At 41.4% G+C, this 18,590-nt stretch overlaps 1 protein-coding gene across 1 annotated transcript in view; it reads left to right on the forward strand.

Moving 5' to 3' along the window:
• cped1 (cadherin-like and PC-esterase domain containing 1) overlaps positions 1 to 18,590 on the forward strand; it is a 44,429-nt gene that overhangs the window by 22,756 nt on the left and 3,083 nt on the right. Inside the window, exons 11-18 of the mRNA XM_088348106.1 lie at positions 798 to 838; positions 3,905 to 4,073; positions 5,610 to 5,811; positions 13,204 to 13,303; positions 13,394 to 13,530; positions 14,703 to 14,923; positions 17,134 to 17,235; positions 17,315 to 17,402. Of these exons, the coding sequence (XP_088204232.1) occupies positions 798 to 838; positions 3,905 to 4,073; positions 5,610 to 5,811; positions 13,204 to 13,303; positions 13,394 to 13,530; positions 14,703 to 14,923; positions 17,134 to 17,235; positions 17,315 to 17,402 (1,060 nt within the window). The remainder of the gene's footprint in view (positions 1 to 797; positions 839 to 3,904; positions 4,074 to 5,609; positions 5,812 to 13,203; positions 13,304 to 13,393; positions 13,531 to 14,702; positions 14,924 to 17,133; positions 17,236 to 17,314; positions 17,403 to 18,590) is intronic.

Below are 18,590 nucleotides of genomic sequence, written 5' to 3' on the forward strand. Positions count from 1 at the left end.
CAAATAGACCAGCGTTTTCAGAGCAAAGGCTCCGGACTGGAACATAGGGGGAAATTAAATCTGAAAGATATGAGGGAGCGAGTCCATGCATGATTTTTTATGCTAACAACAGAACCTTAAAAACACGTCTTAAGCTAACAGGGACAGGATAGCTAAAATCAGGGTAACATGAAATATAGGTAATTCCTAAGGTATCGAATGTAAGTGTGTTTTAAGCCTAGATCCAAACAGTTCCACTGAGGTATCAGATGGAATGTCAGAAATCAGAGAATTCCACAGCACCAGGACCCAATGGAGACACTCTCTGACCTGCAGATTTCTTCTTGGCTCTTGGAATGACTAGTAGACCAGCGTTTTCAGAGCAAAGGCATCCTTCAGTGGGGATGTAGATCAAGCCGTAAATCGAGAGCTTTGTTTTACGTATCAGCTCCTTCTTCACCACGAAGGACCGGTACAGTGTCCGCATGACTGCAAATGCTGCACCGATCCGTCTGTGGATCTCCGGTTCCATCCTCGTGAACAAGACCCCGGGACACTTAGACTCTTCCACTTAAGGCAGGATCTTGTCCCCAACCCGGAGAGGGTCTGCCACCCTTTTCATGAACTATGGTCTCAGACTTGGAGGTACTGATTTTCAAGTATTCACCACTTTCAACTTAGTGCATGATCGTGATAGGTTGGATAAAAACTGCCTATTAGTAGGACGTCTCGATGCATAGGAAGGAATTTCAGAACATCGGCATCAAAAGTGAACTACTGCTTTCCTCCTAACAAGATAAATCGTTTCTGTGCCTTAGAGGCGCCCGATTGGATGCAGTGGCGGCCAATCAACACACGGGTAAGCTCAATGAAGAGGTGGGATGTCTTGTTCCATGGACAGACTGAGATCATTTCTTCCTCATGCCATGAGGCTCTTTAACCCCACCCCCATGTTTGCATACTACCCTATTTTATTACAGAGTGTATTTTCCGTTGCACTATTTAAATACCCTATATCAACACGTTATATTGGGTATTTATGTATTCTATTTGTTTTACTTTATTATTATTTCATTTTCAACACAAGGATACTGTAGGAAGTGTGAATTTCCCTACGGGGTTGAATAAAATATCTATCCATCTATCTAGACATCAATCTATCTAGACATCAATCTATCTATCTATCTAGAAATCTATCTTGACATCTTTCTATCTAGACATCTATTCATCTATCTTGACATCTATCTAGACATCTATCTAGACATCTATCTATCTAGACATCTACCTAGATATCTATCTAGTCATCTATCTATCTAGACATCTATCTAGACATCTATCTATATATCTATCTAGTCATCTATCTATCTAGACATCTATCTAGACATCTATCTATCTTGACATCAATCTATCTAGGCATCTATCCATCTATCTTGACTTCTATCTATCTAGACATCTATCTATCTAGACATCTACCTTGACATCTATCTTGACATCTATCTATCTAGACATCTATCTATCTATCTAGACATCTATCTATCTAGACATCTATCTACCTAGACATCTATCTTGACATCTATCTATCTAGACATCTATCTCTAGACATCTATCTATCTTGACATCTATCTATCTAGACATCTATCTATCTATCTAGACATCTATCTATCTAGACATCTACCTTGACATCTATCTAGACATTTATCTATCTAGACATCTATCTTGACATCTATCTATCTAGACATCTATCTATCTAGACATCTATCTATCTAACTAGACATCTATCTAGACATCTATCTATTTTGACATCTTTCTATCTAGACATCTATCCTATCCATCTATCTATCTATCTAGACATCTATTTAGACATCAATCTAGACATCTATATCACTCTATCTCTCTCTATCTCTATCTCTAGCCGCGTCATGCTCTATGTAGCACTAATACTGTTAGGCAGATGGGCTCGTTCTAGGTTTTGATGAGTGGTAAGATGAATAGAGAAAAAACCAGAAAACCTACGACAATCCTTATCTCATTATCACACTATTTGCATAAAAAACTGAGAGGTTATTGACGCACAGATGAAGAAGTGGAGAGACTGTTTAATCTATCAGAATGCACTATGCAAATCAGTGTCACGTTAGAGGATGGGAAAATGAATACGTCTTTCAACAAAATACTATGCAATCTCTTTTATGTACAGATGCATAATTAACTGAGAGGTTATTGACGCACAGGTGAAGAAGTGGAGAGACTGTTTAATCGATCAGAATGCACTATGCAAATCAGTGTCATGCTAGAGGATGGGAAAATGAATACGTCTTTCAACAAAATACTATGCAATCTCTTATGTACACATGCACAATTAACTGAGAGGTTAATGATGCACAGGTGAAGAAGTGGAGAGACTGTTTAATCGATCAGAATGCACTATGCAAATCAGTGTCATTCTAGAGGATGGGAAAATGAATACGTCTTTCAACAAAATACTATGCAATCTCTTATGTACACATGCACAATTAACTGAGAGGTTAATGATGCACAGGTGAAGAAGTGGAGGGACTGTTTAATCGATCAGAATGCACTATGCAAATCAGTGTCAGGATGGGAAAAGGAAAACATCTTTTAACAAAATACTATGCAATCTCTTATGTACACATGCATAATTAACTGAGAGGTTAGTGACGCACAGGTGAAGAAGTGGAGAGACTGTTTAATAGATCAGAATGCACTATGCAAATCAGTGTCATGTTAGAGGATGGGGAAAAAGAAAACGTCTTTTAACAAAATACTATGCAAGCTCTTTTACGTACACATGCATAAATAACTGAGAGGTTATTGGCGCACAGGTGAAGAAGTGGAGGGACTACTAAATCGATCAGAATTAACTATGCAAATCCGTGTTGTGGCACCGTATAAATATTGTGATGATAAGATGAGCGCTAATGCCGTTTTGTATATCGTCTGTCACCGCCACTACTTGAGTTAGATTTCCATTGCATACAATGTTTTGCCATTTCAGTTAGCGCAGTGCTTCTCAATTATAATCTGACATGACCCCCTTAAAAGAAGAAATCCTCTCAGTCCCCCCAACCTCCGCATATTTTTTTTTTAACTGATCAAATCATATTGGCGGGGACAAAACAACTGCTTGATATTGGTGGTAACGCCAATATTATGCCAAATGCGTCCATGCCCGATCTCCTTCAATTTTCTGAAAAGAAACTCAAGAGTCTGCATATCATGTTTGGGTTGGAATGCTTTAAGTGACAGCTTAATTGATCTGGCTTCATGCTGTCTGCTGCCAACATTTTCAACGTAGGAACCACACCACTCTTTGCCTGTCCCCCTCTGTGTTCGCGGTGGGAGACTTTTGTTTATCTCCTTACCCCGTCTCTCTTCGCCTGTCTCTGAATCTGTGTAAATATTTTTTAATGGGCCAACTACACTTTGTGTCTATACTTCATACTTAGCGCTTATACTCTGTGCTTCATGCGCTGCATTGAGGCTAAAGGTAAACAAAACACTCTGCCAATAAGAACGCCACTGCGCCCTAGCGTAGTGGAGGTGCAATTGCACTTTATCTTGGAAAGGTAAAAAACAACTAAAGGTCTTCCCGAAATTAAATGTGCGACCACCAGGGGGGCCTGCCCCACTATTTGAGAACCACTGGGTTAGCGGAGCATACTAATGCATTGTATTAATATATGTCTAAACACACAGAAGCTCTTACTGTAGTCTCAATATCACGCGCCTTATAGTCTGGTGCGCCATTTGTATAAAAATATTCTAACAAAAGAGTATTTTTGGGGGTGCGCCTTATAATAGGGAATACACAGTAAATGCCGACTTATCTTTTTATTTATTTATTTCTAACCCGTTTTTTTAATGAGGGTTACATCTACGATTGGCCTTTTTGTGTTTTGCGCAGGTGGCTGCGTGGAACCCCGCCTCCGTCAGATCTACTTTTCCCCGCCCCTCACGCTAAGTCCCGCCTTCAGCCCCCACGTGACCGAATACTACGCTGACGTGACGTTTGACACGCTAGCGTTGCGCGTGCGCGCCGAGACGGTTAGCCAAGCGTGCCGCGCGCATCCCGGGTAAGTTTACGCCTGCTACCCCGCGTGTAACTCATGGACCGCCGCATCATTTTACATGGCCCGAAAGACCGTGCTGAGAGAAGCACAAAAAAAATGAGCTGGATCGCATAGAGCAGGGGTGGGCAATTATTTGGTGTCGGGGGCCGCATTGGGTTAAAGATTTCGTTCTTGTTACTTATACAATTTTCTTCATTTATGATTAGTATACATGCATTTTTCTGGTGTCCCGTTTCATCTGGAGGGACGAAAGCATGACCGGCTTGGGTGCCGAGGTGCTTCACTTGTTTGGGTGTTTGGGCATTTGGGTTGGCCATGGTCCACAAAATTTTGTGTGTGTTTTTTGCTATTCTTTTCCCTTTTTAAATTTTCTTTGTTTTTGTATGTGTTTGTCTTGCTGTCGGTCACCCTTCTCGAGGGATATGACCAGGGTAGATAGATAGATAGATAGATAGATAGATAGATAGATAGATAGATACTTTATTCATCCCCGTAGGGAAATTCACACTTCCAGCAGTCTACCCCGTTGTTTATTAACAGATGAACATGATGCCCTAGGGGTGCTTGTAGCGAAGTGGATGACGTCACGCCAGTCCAAAAGTTCGACATCCCTGCGGCAGATGGAAATCTTTTTCTTTGTGTCCAGGGATACACCACCTCGTGTTAGCAAGTCCGCCTGCTCTCCGATTCCCCCCGGCTTTCGTGTCTCTGTTTAGCGGCGTTGAAGCCGGATTGCTCCGGGTGGCTACACGTTAGCGTCCGGAATGCTAAGCGTGAGCCACGTTTCCGCAAAACACAGCAACTGCGCTCCCTGTGCGCTTCGATGTTTTCCACCAGCACTCGATGATCTTATTTGGTCGTGAGTTCGCATTTACCATGATTACAAATGGTACCGAAGACTTATAACGCCGCTAGCCGCTTCGCTAGCTCCGGCTCTTCTTCCACGACAGGCCCCTTCATCACGCCGGCACGAGAATTTTTCAGGGCAAGGAGTTGAAATTCCTTGAATACACGCATTTCTTGTGCGTTAAAACCCATGTCCATAGGATAGAAGTAATCCATAACGGGAAGAAAAAACACCGAAGATAGGAGCAGACAATAAAACAATAGGGCAGCTGCTGGAAAAGGCAGCCGCTCGTGGCAGCGCCGCTTTGATCAATGATCAATCGATACATGCAGAAACACTCCCAATAAAAGCCAATTAATATAGACGGTCCCTGTTTTGTGCACTAAAATGATGACCGCAGTCACGTTTGCCTGACATCTGTTGCACATAAAAGTTAGGAAACTAATACATTTTTTATTGTTTTCGTTATTTCTGTATTACCTTGTGGTAATATTTCTCACCTCATGTCAATTTCATGTTTAAAATCTCTAAAATACGTTGTGTCCCAGTGGGTTACTCAGATAAGAGTTCTTAGAATACATATGCTGACTACCATTAATAAACCAGAGAACATTGAGGAAACCCACCCAGATATTTTACTGAAAATTAAAGTCACGGACGAGCTGCGTAAACCGATGCTTTCCGGTGCACAGGTTTTCGGTCTTCCCCGTGGGCTTGGGTCCCAGCCGCTTGGAAATCCTGGTCACGGACACCGGACTTCGTTTCCCAGAAGCCACTTCGGCCACTCCGCTGCCGCCACATCGCACCCGAGCCGTCTACACGTTTCACGTGTATCGCGAAGCCTCGCCGAGCCTCCCCATGTTTGGAGATCATGAAACCTGTGGCTTCCTGCAAGTAAGTTGGCAGACAGGAAGGGGTACGTTACTGAAATTAGTTACAGATACTAGGAAATTGAAGTAGGTTTTTGAGTTTTTCCTTACCCTCATGTAGATTTTAGATCAGGGGTTGGTGTAATAATAGTCTGTGGTTTGCAATAATCTGTGGTATGTGCAGCCCTTGGAGACTCTTTGTGATTAAGGGCGTCAAAAATAAACATGGCTGATTTGACTTGAGGTTTTTGAGTTTTTCCTTGCCCTCATGTCGGTTTTAGATCAGGGGATGGTGTCATAATAGTCTGTGATCTGTGCAGCCCTTTGAGACCCTTTTTGCGCATGTTTATGTATATTTTTGTGTATGTATTAATGGACGTTTTGTGTTTACGTACGTTTTCGTGCATGTTTACGTACGTTTTCCTGCGTGTTTATATACATTTTATGTGTCCACATACGTTTTTTTAGTGTGTTTACGTATGTTTTTTGTGTACGTACATTTTTTATGTGAATTTACGTTTCTGCGCCTGTTTACGTAGGTTTTCGTGCATGTTTCCGAACTTTTTTTCTGTGTATATACGTCTGTTTTCTTTTTACGTACGTTTTTGTGCATGTTTATGAACTTTTTTTTTTTGTGTATATACACGTATGTTTTGTTCCTTTTTGCACATGTTTATGTATGTTTTTGTTTGTGTATTAATGGACGTTTTGTATTTACATACGTTTTCGTGCAAGTTAATGTACGTTTTTGTACGTGTTTAGCTATGTTTTATGTGTTCATGTACGTTTTTAAGTGTGTTTATGTATGTTTTTGTGTGTATTTATGTCCATTTTATGTGTTTACGTACTTTTTTGCGTACGTACGTTTTTTTGTGTCAATTTACACACATTTTTCGCGTGTTTACGAACAATTTTGCGTGTGTTTACGTACATTTTGTTTCTACCTATGTTTTTGTGCACGATTATGTACGTTTTTATGCGCGTTTACTTGCGTTTCTTGTGAGTTTACGTTTGTGGTTTTTTGTGTGTATTTACATACATTTCGTGCGTACGTACGTTTGTGTGCGGGTCGTCGTACGTCTTTCGTGTAAGTACACGAATGTTTTTGCGTGTGTTTACGTACATTTTAGTGCGTATTTACGTACGTTTCTGTGCGTGTTTATGTACGGTTTTATGTTTGTTTAAATACGTTTTTGTGTGTGTTTGTGTGCATGCTGAATGTTATTTTTGCAGTCGCTGTTTTTTATCATACTTTGTCTGAGGGTGCGCCTTATACTCCAGTGAGATTTATATGTGAAATTTTTAACGCATTATATTATTGAGTTTGTATTATCGGTACAGTATATCACTTTGCATGTTTTTTTCACACTAAACAGAAGTGGGCGCTCTAGGCCCATGTTGATCATTTCAACCTTGCCCTTTTAAGTGGGGGACATTTTTTGAAGCGGAAGAGGATTTAGTTAGAGGAGTTGTTTACTGGTAAAAATGATGGACACGAAGACTTGATTGGATATAGTGATTTATTGACGTATTTGAGCGTGTCTAAATGCACATACCTGTAACTTATTCAGCCTGTTGTTCTCTTATTTTTATTTTAAATTGCCTTTCATTAGCTCAGGAGGTAGAGCACTCGTCTTGGGATCAAGAGATCGCAGGTTCGATTCCCGGCTCCTCCTCCGTGTTATATGTCAAAGTGTCCCTGGGCAAGACACTGAATCCCTAATGCCCCCATTAAGCAGGTAGGCGCCTTGCATAGCTGACGCTACTATCGGTTAAATAGTGTGTGAAAGGGAAAAGTGTGAAGCAGATTGTAAAGCGCTTTGGGAGGTCTTCATTGACTTGAAAAGCGATATATGAATGCAGACTATCATTTACCATTTCAAGATGTTTGCTTCAGGTTTTGTCAAATACATTTCCCCCAAAATGCGAATTATACCTCGAGTGCGACTTATATTTACTGTTCCTTTCCTAATTATGCATTTTTTAGCTGGTGCGACTTTTGCTCTGGAGTCAAGTCAAGTCATGTTTGTTTGTTTGGCCCTTAATCACAAAGAGTCTCTAATTGCTGCACAGTTCAAACTACAGACTATTATGACCGCATCCCCTGATTTAAAACCTACATGAGGGCAAATAATACACAGATATTGTCAACATAAAATACAGGTTATTCATATGCTATAGAAAAGAAATGTCTTTTAAGTTTAGATTTAAACATTTCCACTGAGGTTGCAGATCCAATCTCAGGGGAAAAAGCATTCCACAGCACCGGGGCCCGAATAGAGAAATCTCTTGAACCGGCAGATTTCTTCTTGGCTCTTGGGATCCCTAGTAGACCAGCGTTTTCAGAGCGAAGGGTCCGGACCGGAACATAGGAGGAAATTAAATCTGAAAGATATGAGGGATCAAGTCCATGCAGGATTTTGCATACTACCAACATAACCTTCAAATCACATCTAACAGGGAGCCAATGCAGGTTAGCTCAAATCTGGGTCATGTGACTTTTGGTCCAGAAAATACAGTAGTTACTTTGACTAAAGAGTAATTTGGTGACTAACGCAGTTACTCTATGGAAAAAGTAGTGTGTAACTATAGGTAACGACATATTCGGCATCGAAAATAACGCACCAGTTTTACTTGTCACCTGTGGTCGCTGTGGCTCAGATTGTTCATTTGGGTGCTTTCGGATTAGCGGTACGAAAAATGAAGCGCTGGTTCAGGAGTGTCAAACTCATTTTATTTCGCGGGCCACACCATAGAATCTGTCGGGGGGCGGACTAGAAGATTAAAGAGAAAGAAAAAGAGAGTTAAAGAAATAAGAGAAAGAGGGAGGGAAAAGAAGAGAGAGGGCGGGACAAAGAAAGAGAGAGAGGGAGAGAGTGTGAGAAACAAAAGAGATAAAAGTCTTGAGAGAGGGGGAAAGAAAGGGAGCGGAAGAAAGAAATCCAAAGAGAAATAGAAAGACAGAAGGAGAGAAAGGAGAAAAGAAAGCACAAAGGGTAGGAAGAGAGAAAAACAAAAGAGAGAAAAGGAAAAAAGGAAGTTAGAGCAAAAAAGTTAAAAAGACAGAGAGAGAGATGGACAAGAGCAACAAAGGAAGAGAAAAAGAGAGACACAAAGAGTGAAAGAAACAGAGAATGAAAGAAAAGGGGTGAGAGAGAGATAGAGAGAGAGAGATAGAGAGATGACTAGATGGGCAGAGAGAGAGAGAGAGAGAGAGAGAGAGAGAGATGACGAGATGGGCCAGAGAGAGAGAGAGAGAGAGCAAGAGAGAGAGAGACATGACGAGATGGGCAGAAAGAGAGAGACAGAGAGAGAGAGAGAGGGGGGGCGAGATGGGCAGAGAGAGAGATGACGAGATGGGCAGAGAGAGAGAAGGAGAGAGAGAGAGAGAGAGAGAGAAAGAAATACAAGTACAGTGTCTTTGTTGGAGGCACCTGGCTTTGGCAACATCAAGTTGACATATTTCAACCGGCAGCTTGTTCTTCTCTTGCGCTTCTCTGAGTGTTGTCTCGCGGGCCTGATTCAATCCCTTAGCGGGCCTGATCTGGCCAGCAGGCCGCCCGTTTGACACACGTGCGCTAGTTTGTGTGAAGGCAACATCCGAGGAACGGGGAGGAGGCTCGGGGCCGGCTTCCGAAATTTTTTCCCGGTGCGTACGTCGCGTTTGAAGCTTTGCTCGGAGCTCAGGTACCAACAAGAAAATCCCTGTTAAGTTTTCTTGTCTCACTTTGTCGCCATGTGCGACGCCGGCGTGCGGAATGTATCGGGACGGCGGCGAAGGCCGACAAGAAAGACGCCGCCGAGGGACCGATTCTTGAAGTTTTTCCAGACCCGCCGACGTTTCCCAGGCCGGGGCGCGGCGTTTATTCGCCCTTTGACCTTCGCCGCCCGCACTTGCTCGACAACGACGGGCGCAAAGGCCGGACGCCGCCCGTGGCAGAATTTCGTTTTTCTCTTCGTTTCCTGTTTTCTTTTCCACCCTTTTCTTTGTTTTTATTCCCGAAACGAGACCTTCTTAGATTCGTGAACTGATTTAAATAATTAGCGGAGTACAAGACACATTTTTCACAATAGCGTGTTACAGTACTCATACCTGTCGCGCTCCAGGGCTCCATGTCCTTACAAACTGTAGTATTTTCCCTTACAAAATACAAATAATCTTACACCATTTTTTTTTTTTCTAACGTGTTTATTTACATAGTTTACCATGTTATATTGTACATATGTTACATTATATCATATATATTGTTAATTAACATGAGATACTGAGTTGCTCAACATGAATGAGGTTTATTATAAAAATGTTGCCGACTCATAAATATGGAAACTAAATAATTTAGCAGCCGCAATATTTGCACTGGCATAGTTTCTGAGGTCTCTGATCTTCTTTCAGGAGTAGTTGTGTCGTTTCCTTTGTATAAAGGCTCTATCGACTCACTCATGAATGAGTTTAATGCTACCCTGGCTAGTGTCCTGGATTCCGTGGCGCCCCTACGGCTTGAATCACGACCTAAAAGTCGCACACCTTGGTTTACTGATGAAACTAGATCGCTGAAACAAGAATGCAGGAAATCTGAAAGAAAATGGCATGCTACCAAGCTTGAGGTTTTCCGTCAAACCTGGTGTAACAGCTTTTTAAAGTATAAAGCAGCCCATTTTTCGAAGGTGATTGCGGCACAAAAGAATAACCCAAAAATCCTTTTCGACACTGTAGCATTGCTAACGTGGCAACAGATTATCCCAGATAGTTCTACCCATTCAACCCATGACTTTTATGTTGTTGTTGGTGTCATAATAGTCTGTGGTTTGCAATCATCTGTGGTCCGTGCAGCCCTTTGAGACTCTTTGTGATTAAGGGAGTCACAAATTACATTACTTGACTTGAAATACTCTAAGCAGTATTTAAGTCAGTTGAACAACAGAAAATACCTTATCATATTCATTGCACCTCACCAGAAACAGATATATCCTACACCTGAAGTGCAACAAAACAAACAGTAAACTATATCATAAAATAACAATCAGCAGTCATCATGCCATGAGGCTCTTTAACTCCACCCAGGGGAGTCAAAGCCCACATTGAACCCCACCCCTACATTTGCATATTACCCTATTTTTATTACAGTGTGTATTTTCCGTAGCACTATATAAATACTCTATAGCAAAACGTTATATTGGGTATTTTTGTATTCTATATCTTTATTTTATTATTCTATTTTTTAACACAATGATACTGCTGGAAGTGTGAATTTCCCTATGGGGATGAAGAAACTATCTATCTAGACATCTATCTATCTCTATCTATCTATCTAGACATCTATCTATCTCTATCTATCTATCTAGACATCTATCTATCTCTATCTCTATCTATCTAGACATCTATCTATCTCTATCTATCTATCTAGACATCTATCTATCTATCTAGACATATATCTATCTATACATCTATCTATCTAGACATCTATCTATCTATCTAGACATCTATCTATCTAGACATCTATCTATCTAGACATCTATCTATCTATCTAGACATCTATCTATCTAGACATCTATCTATCTATCTATCTAGACATCTAGACATCTATCTAGACATCTAGACATCTATCTAGACGTCTAGACATCTATCTAGACATCTAGACATCTATCTATCTATACATCTATCTATCTATACATCTATCTATCTAGACATCTATCTATCTAGACATCTATCTATCTAGACATCTATCTATCTATCTAGACATCTATCTATCTATCTAGACATCTATCTATCTATCTAGACATCTAGACATCTATCTATCTAGACATCTATCTAGACATCTATCTATCTAGACATCTATCTATCTAGACATCTATCTAGACATCTATCTATCTATCTAGACATCTATCTAGACATCTAGACATCTATCTATCTATCTAGTCATCTATCTATCTATCTATCTAGACATCTATCTATCTATCTAGACATCTATCTATCTATCTAGACATCTATCTATCTATCTAGACATCTATCTATCTAGACATCTATCTAGACATCTAGACATCTATCTAGACATCTACCTATCTATCTATCTATCTATCTAGACATCTATCTATCTAGACATCTATCTATCTACATCTATCTATCTAGACATCTATCTATCTATCTAGACACCTATCTATCTATCTAGACATCTATCTATCTATCTAGACATCTATCTATCTATCTAGACATCTAGACATCTATATCTATCTATCTATCTAGACATCTCTATCTATCTATCTATCTAGACATCTATCTATCTATCTAGACATCTATCTATCTATCTAGACATCTAGACATCTATCTATCTAGACATCTATCTAGACATCTATCTATCTAGACATCTATCTATCTAGACATCTATCTAGACATCTATCTATCTATCTAGACATCTATCTAGACATCTAGACATCTATCTATCTATCTAGTCATCTATCTATCTATCTATCTAGACATCTATCTATCTATCTAGACATCTATCTATCTATCTAGACATCTATCTATCTATCTAGACATCTATCTATCTAGACATCTATCTAGACATCTAGACATCTATCTAGACATCTACCTATCTATCTATCTATCTATCTAGACATCTATCTATCTAGACATCTATCTATCTACATCTATCTATCTAGACATCTATCTATCTATCTAGACACCTATCTATCTATCTAGACATCTATCTATCTATCTAGACATCTATCTATCTATCTAGACATCTAGACATCTATATCTATCTATCTATCTAGACATCTCTATCTATCTATCTATCTAGACATCTATATCTATCTATCTTATCATTCGTCTTGTCATCATCTCATAGATTTTTTTTATTATTGCTATCATCACAAATGTTATTAGTGGGCGGGGCCACAAGAATACCATTAGACATGAAAGTTGAGGTGCATTGTCTGACGTGTCTTTAAAATGTTGAAAATAGAATATTTTAGGTATTGTGTCAACAAAAGTTTAAAGAGCCTTTATTATTATTTTTTTTTCTGCTTTTATTTCTAATTTCGCACCACTGTTTCAAGACCCACAACACATTAGGAAGCAAGAGAGATGGGAGGAGAGCTGGAGGGTGATTTCATGCGCGTTCTCATTTTTCTGTTAGTGTAGCCCAAAAAGGTGAAATTAAAAATAGGCCTGTTTCAAACACAGTCCAGACGCCTATCCCAAAACCCAAAAATGGAAAAAAGAAGAGTGTATTAGTACTTGTGGAATGAGCTAACTGAGGCTGCAATCATGACTTTTAGCCAGGAGATGGCGGCAGAGGGTAGCAACATTTCAAGTTGCGGACACCATCTTTAATCCAGTCCATGGTACAGAAAGGGTTGCATGAAATGTTATCAGTTTTCTAGACTAAAGCTCAAATAGTGATTCGTTGTTTTTGAGGACTGCGGCCTGGTGTTGGATCCTTCCCTTCCCTGTGGCCTGGAACCTTTTACCAGTTCCTCGGATCCACTTCCTGCCTGCACCTCGGGACACCCTCCAGGTATGATGTCACTTCCTGTCAACTCAATTCCTGCAAGTCTGCAGCTTTCGTGAGAGCGATCCTGAACTGTGTTTGTGTCTGAGGTTAAAGGTCGCTGGTTGGTGCCGTGTCTTAGCTGCTCTGACAACAGGACGTGTGATTGGCGGGAGGTTGCCTGGCAACCGGACGATTGCCACCACCCATTGGTGGACGATTCTCGTCTACGGCAATGCATGGCGGGAAGGAAGGTAAGCCGACTCGACTGTCCCGACCTGTCTTTTGTTTGTGAGTTCTTCCTTCATCCGTCCTTCTAGGGTTCATAGTTCCTATCAAGGGGTCGGGAAACTTTTTGAGCCAAAAAGCCATAGAACCAAAATATTTATACATATTTGAGACTGCAGAACCCGTTCTCCAGAAAAAATTAAATTCTTCTTTTATTTCACTGTGTGACGACAGATGAATCGATCAAATCCATGAAATAATAATTATGCCAGAGCCTGTGTCCCATATCAATACACCACTTAAATTTTGTCTCCCTCCCGCAGATACTTGAGAGTGTTAATGCTCATTTTTACTGTCATTTTTGTCCTACATAATGGTTTCAAAACAAGGTGCGAGCAAAGTTTTTTCATAATAATGTCACAAAATACTGCAAAAGAGGATACCAACGTAAATACGAAGGATTTTATAAATTTCACTATGAAGGATTTTATACGATTAAACACAAGTAACATTTATCGAGTGCAATGAAGATGTTCACCGGGTAGGCTTAAGTTCAATGACAGGTCACGCTGATCCGATGCGGAATGTTTTGGCGGGGGAATTTTGATAACAGGACTCTGACGGGGGACGGCAGGCGATGTTTGGAGAACTGTGAAAAGGTGAAGCAACTGGAATCTGTTTTAACTTCATAATTTTTTACGAGACCCTGCGAGTCAAATGAAAATGCAACAAAGGCAAGCTATTGTTGTGGATTGGCTGTGAGTCAGCAGCTTTGGAGCTGACAACAGACATCTGATAGGATGTTATGAGATAATGTTGAAATCACAAGTTGTTGACTAAGCGAGTCGATTCAGAGAAAAAATGATTTCGGTTCTGAGACGTTACGTGATCTTGTTGAACACAATATAAAAGCCAGTGTTTCTCGGAGAATTTTCGAACTTGGATGAATGAACGGATGCAATAAACTGCGTTCCCTCTCTGCCATATTTGGTCTCTGCGTATATTTTGGGGCGACGGCCAAAGACGTCCTCTCCAAAACTACAAGGTGGCGACACTGATCGCCAAGTACTGCGATTCTTTCACGAAGGGTGAACTTCTTAAACCCCCCTGGTGTAAAGCGTCACCCCGCTCACCAGAAATGAGCCGGACCTGGACTCGACAATACAATACTGAACTGAAAAAATCTTGGTGCATTCAGGTTTTGTTCCTGGGGGACTCCACCAACCGCGGCATGATGTACTTTTTGATCGAGCGCCTGAACGGCAGCCTTTCGGCGTGGGACAGGTCGCACGGCACACTGCTCTATGACGACGTGAACGGGGGTCTCACTGCGGTGGTCTACTCCTATTACCCGCAGTTCTGGCTGGAGCCGGGACGGAGGCCCACCTTCGGCCAGGCGCTAGCAGGACTACTTCACAGGTACCGTGACACTTGATTTTTGCCCCCGAGCAGCGTTGAAACGTTACTTAAAAATAGTCGACTGTTACTTCATTTAAAACAGAGTTGGGCAAACTACGGCCTGTGGGCCAAATGCGGCCCCACCGGCTTTTTCAGCCGGCCCTCTGAACAAAAAAGGTCAAATTATAACGACCATGAATGTATATAATAGTAAATAAAGGACGACTAATAAAAATGTTTCCAATGCCGACTTTTTCCCCATTGGCCCTTTGTGTGTCTGCAACAAAAATACTACAGTACTACTAATTTCCAAAAGATTACTACAACACTAAATATAAAACATACTGCTTAAAAACATGGACCTAATGTATTATTTTGCTTTCATTCTTAGGAAAACAAATACTACAAAATACTACTACAGTAATACTATAATACAACACTATGACTCCAGAAATGCTATTACAGAAATACTACAAAAATGCCACAGAAATAATACACAATACTTCTGAAGAAATACTTCATAAACACCTCTGCTGAAATACTACTACAAAAATACCACTATATATATACTATAATACAAAAACACCAAAAATACCACTATATATATACTATAATACAAAAACACCAAAAATATCACAACAAAAAATTACCAAACTACCACGACACTAATATTTCAAAAACATTGGAAATATTGCAGAATTCCTACAATCATACTCCTATAAGGATACTTCATGAATAATTCTACAAAAAAACTACAAAAATTCCCACTACAGTAATACGTTCAACTCCATGTATGTTCTACTACAGAAATATCACAACAAAAGTACTATAGATATCCTACAGACATTCTACTCCAATACATGCTATTGAGATTTCTGTGGGGTCTAAAAATACTACTGACATGTGGGAGAGCTTTAAAGATTGGCTAACGCTAGAAGAAAATTGAGGCAGAGACTTGTAAGTTTTTTAACCAGCTGCAGCCGGGGAGATGAGCTCTTTCCATAGTCTCTAACTCAATCTCGGTCACCCCCCGTCTGCCTCGGTGTTTTAGTGAAATCATAAGACTTGGAAAAGTACTGGTATGTTGAGACAAAAGACCACCCCCCTGGAAAAGTACCAGCACCTTTAAACAGAGACAGGAAGACTAAGAAACTCATTAGAAATACACACCTTGAGTAAATACATTTAAGCCTACTTTACAATTTCTCTGCCCCAATTCAGGTGATTCCAATGGTATATGGTATACGGACTGCTTTTATATAGTGCTTTACCCGCACTTTACAATCCACTTCACACACTCACACATCAATAGCAGGCGCCCACCTGAATATTGGCTGCATTAAGGGTTTAGTGTTTTGCCTCAGGGTTCTTTGACGTTTTACCGGGAGAAGCCGGGAATCGAACCCTTCAACCTCTTTGGTACCAAGACGACCGCCCTACCTCTTGAGCTACTGCCACCCCATCCATCACCGGAATCATTAACAGGCTCCTGCTAGCTTGCTCACCAACTGATACTTTACATCATGTCACAGACCAGAAAAAGACACAGGACCCAATAGCGCTTGTTTTCTCAGTTTCTATGAATAAAGAGGGAGAGCAGGGCTTGCTTCCACGATCCGATGGTTGACGGACAAGGGGAGCAGGAGATGCGGAAGTGGCACTTCCGTGTCTAGCGAGGAGGGTCGAAGACAGGCAGGAATTACAAGTCGTTAGCAGGGACTGGAGAGCAAGGGCGGTGTCAAGTTCGGAAACGAAGTCGGCAACAGGAGGCAGGCAGGTAGCGGGGCAAAACAGATCGGATAACGGCAGGCAGAACGGGGCAGAGTCAGGTCCAGAAACAGGTTGGCAAGAGAGAAACAGAGTCTGACTGAGTCTGACCGAGCTGGGAGCAACGGTTCGCATAACGATTTGACAGGGATCTCTTGGAAGTCGGGGGTTTAAAAGGAGTACATCAGCCAATCAGCTCTCAGGACTGTTGGTGGCAATTAAACAGTCGCAGGTACTCTGAATCAGCAATCATGACACATCACCCGAGTTGAGGACAAAAAACCTCCAAAATCATGCAGGACATGCGACCCTCTAGAACTGGAGTGCCAAAGACTGGCTTAGAGGGTTAGCCAGACTTAACATTTATAGTTTGTGTACTCAAGCTCAAAGTACTTTGTGGCACAAAGAAAAAGAAAAGAAAATCGCCTGCTCTTTGTCAAGTCCGGTTCCTTTGCTTTCCAAAGCTCTGGGATTCTGCTCAACTCCAAGAAGACCGTCTTGGTGGTGGGTGGAGTTCAGTGGCTGACACCTGATCACCTGCAGACGGTGCGGGAAATCCTGGACAGGTGAGCGCTTTAGCCACCGGTCGAGATACCGATTCTGGCCGGTCGTGTTAACCTGTCCTCTTTCTGTTCCCGACCTCAGAGAGTCGCTGGCAGGCATCCAGGTGGTGATCAAGTCCTTGGGGATTGGTTTTCACGTTCCGGCCGACGGGGTCCGAGCTCGCACTCCGGTTTGTAATGACCCCCACTCGGTGGTACCTCTTTACGCGAACCAAATTCGTCCCAGGATCATGCTAATAGCTCGAATTGCTTGTGTAACGAATACATTTTTCTGATAGAAAATCATGAAAAACCAATTGATCCGTTCCCGTCCTCCCAAAAGCATCCAAGTGAACCCAAAATAGCTCTAAAACACATCTTCCTGATCACTAAAAACGCATCCTATTTCAGCTCTATTTCAAAAGGGCTCAGTCACTGGTACCAGACGGCAACATCATCATAGTGTCATGAACTGGAACAGGATCAGCACCCAATCACGTGACGTTCTCACACAAGCTTTTATTTTACGGGAAATGGGGAGTCATGCACGTTGGGCAGCAGTCTGGCGTGTAATGATAGGAAGCCAGAGACCGACGAGATTGATTCCAATTGCCCGATCAGATATCGGACAGATGGACGGGACAGACAGGATCGCTATAGATAAGAGGATGTCGAAATTAAACAGGACAAACTAGACGGGAACGAAAACGGGAGAGAATAATAAACAGGACAAAAATAGACGGGAACAAAACTGGAAACCAATATTAAACAGGACAAAATAAACGGGAACAAAACCGGACTGGAAACACCAACAGGCAACAGGACTGAGTCAGAACCCACGTCTTGCGGGGCAGAGGTTTGTTGACGGACTGTCAAATCGAGGGTGAGAACACTGAACTTAAATAGATAGATAATGAAACAGGATATTGAAATTAAACAGGACAAACTAAACGGGATCGAAAATGGGAGAGAATAATAAACAGGACTAAAATAGACTGGAACGAAAACAGGAGAGAATAATAAACAGGACCAAAATAGACGGGAACAAAACTGGAAACCGAGATTAAACAGGACAAAATAAACAGGAACAATACCGGACAGGAACTACCAACAGGAAACAGGAGCGAGTCAAAACCCACGTCTTGCGGGGCAGAGGTTCATTGACGGACTGACATACGGGGAGTGAGAGCACTGAGCTGGAATAGACGGAAAGCCAATCTGTCAACGACTCACAGCTGGCGCCACACGGGCGGGCCAATTGGGCTCCATGGCAACCGTGATAACATCTGCTTGTCTTTGATTAATTAGGTGCCACGTTTTGTTTGTAAGGTTCATTTTCGCTCGATTTCGCAACCATAAAACGGAAAGCAATTGGCTTA

Source organism: Urocampus carinirostris, chromosome 11, assembly GCF_059441175.1.
Source record: "Urocampus carinirostris isolate Australia breed hairy pipefish chromosome 11, RoL_Ucar_1.0, whole genome shotgun sequence".
Lineage (NCBI taxonomy): Eukaryota > Metazoa > Chordata > Actinopteri > Syngnathiformes > Syngnathidae > Urocampus > Urocampus carinirostris.